A 2,347-nucleotide genomic window follows, 5' to 3' on the forward strand; every position below is an offset into this window, starting at 1 on the left:
GTCTTGAAACAATAGCAACAGAACCTGGTGAATAGCAGATGATAAATATGTATATGTTGAATGCAATGATAAGTTAATGAATTAACAAATGACACATGTGTAATTGAGACTTTATTTAAGTAAATATTACCTGTCATTGTAAGTTTGGTTATTTGATATTGAAGTGCACTATTTAATAAGTAAAAGTCAGAGACAACACTACTAAGATGTTTTTATTTTTCTACTTTTCCTAATCTTGAAAGGTTAAAAACTAAAACAACACAAGCCTCCAGAAGACTACCAACCTAATCATGCCATTGCTGAATCAAACAGATCTGACCCCAGCTTCATTCATTCTCAATGGGATCCCAGGCCTGGAGGACAGGCACATCTGGATTTCCTTCCCATTCTGTTCCATGTATGTTGTGGCTGTGGTTGGGAATTGTGGACTCCTCTACCTCATCTGCTATGAGGACTCTCTGCACAGGTCCATGTACTACTTCTTGGCTATGCTTTCTCTAACTGACCTTGTCATGTGCTCAAGCACAATCCCTAAAGCCCTCTGCATCTTCTGGTTTCACCTCAAGGAAATTGGATTTGATGAATGCCTGGTCCAGATGTTCTTCATCCATACCTTCACAGGAATGGAGTCTGGGGTGCTCATGCTTATGGCCCTGGACCGCTATGTGGCCATCTGCTACCCTCTGCGCTACTCAGCCATCCTCACCAATGCTGTCATTGCAAAGGCCGGGCTTGCTACTTTCTTGAGAGCAGTGCTGCTCATCATTCCCTTGATTTTCATCACCAAGCAATTACCCTATTGCAGAGGCAACATGATACACCATACTTACTGTGATCAGCTATCTGTAGCCAAGCTATCCTGTGGAAATATCAAGGCCAATATTATCTATGGTCTGATGGTTGCCTTCCTGATTGGGGGCTTTGACATCTTGTGCATCACAGTCTCCTACACCATGATCCTCCAGGCGGTGGTCAGCCTGTCCTCAGCAGATGCTCGGCAAAAGGCCTTCAGCACCTGCACCGCCCACATCTGTGCCATTGTTTTTTCCTACAGTCCTGCCTTCTTCTGTTTCTTTTTTAACCGTTTTGGAGGCCACACAATCCCTCCATCTTGCCACATTATTGTGGCCAATATTTATCTGCTTTTGCCTCCCACCATGAACCCTATTGTCTATGGGGTAAAAACAAAGCAGATACGAGACTGTGTCATGAAGATCCTTTCAGGTTCTAAGGAGATCAAATCCCAGAGTGTATGAAAGACACATTTCTCAGGAAAAGGGAGGAGGATCCAGGAAAAGGGAATAGGAAAAATGAGATATTTTTTTTCTACTTATTTAGTCAGAGGCTAGTGATGCCTTCCGAAGAGTCCCATATTGTCCATGACAAGAGGGCATTGAATGGTACATTCCTAATAAATAATCTATAAAAAAACATGAGGGGAATTGGAGTCAATTTTCAGTAGAAGTGTCCGCAATATGGAGATCATGAGACCATATGCTAATTCATCTTGTTTTCAGAATAGTGATCAGAATGTCCAGTTTGAAGGGCAGTTGTGACTTTCCCCTGGAAAATGCATGCTGTCATTACCAAAATTCCTCTACTGTCACAATGCTGTCTTCCTAATGGATAAGCCATGAAACATACATGAGGACTTTAGTGTGAAATTTCACTTTTTGGAGTTTTAATTTGTAAATATGTCAGCTGACCACATTTCTTCCAACTTGATCCAAACAATACACTTCCCACAGACTAAAGAGATACATAGTTCTTTCCAAGATCACCTTCAAAATCAAATACACTAGAGAGATAGAGAAGTCCTTTACTTACATTAAGAAGAATAAAAATAAATATTATCTTAAGAACATAGTATAAGGGAGGTACAAAAATACTTACCTTGCCTTCTTCATATTTGAGAAGGAAACTCATGAAATAAGCTACATTCTCTAATTTTTAAGATTTTACTAATTAATAATTAGAGGACAGACTTAAAAAATAGTGCTTTGATGTGATTCTACATCATGTACAACCAAAAGAATGAGAAGTTGTACTCCATTTATGTATGATGTGTCAAAATGCATTCTACTGTCATGCATATCTAATTAGAACAAATAAAAAATAGTGTTTGATATTAATGTCACCAAAGTGATACCAATTAAATAGGAATACATAATAAAGTCAATGATTTAATCTCTCTCCATTCAACAAATAAGAATGCAAATTTATTCACCTGAATCAATTTACATGTACTCATGAATTTCTATTTAATGATGGTATTTCTTTCTGTTATTCTTATTTAAAAATCCTACAAAACATCCATGCTACTACTCAAAATACAATCACCCCTTTA

General features: G+C 38.2%; 1 protein-coding gene across 1 annotated transcript; it reads left to right on the forward strand.

Annotated features, from left to right (window-relative positions):
* Nucleotides 1–290: 290 nt before the first annotated feature.
* On the forward strand, nt 291–1,256 carry LOC124109517 (olfactory receptor 52N4-like). Its single transcript, XM_046468182.1, has one exon. It carries the CDS (start codon nt 291–293, stop codon nt 1,254–1,256), a length of 966 nt encoding a protein of 321 aa, XP_046324138.1.
* Nucleotides 1,257–2,347: the final 1,091 nt, after the last annotated feature.

Source organism: Marmota monax, unplaced genomic scaffold, assembly GCF_021218885.2.
Source record: "Marmota monax isolate L192 unplaced genomic scaffold, Marmota_monax_Labrador192_F-V1.1 WCK01_AAM20220418_F8-fsc00572, whole genome shotgun sequence".
NCBI lineage: Eukaryota > Metazoa > Chordata > Mammalia > Rodentia > Sciuridae > Marmota > Marmota monax.

Coding starts and splice junctions, on each gene's coding strand:
- LOC124109517 (XM_046468182.1), top strand. CDS start 291: ATGCCATTGCTGAATCAAACAGATCTGACCCCAGCTTCATTCATTCTC.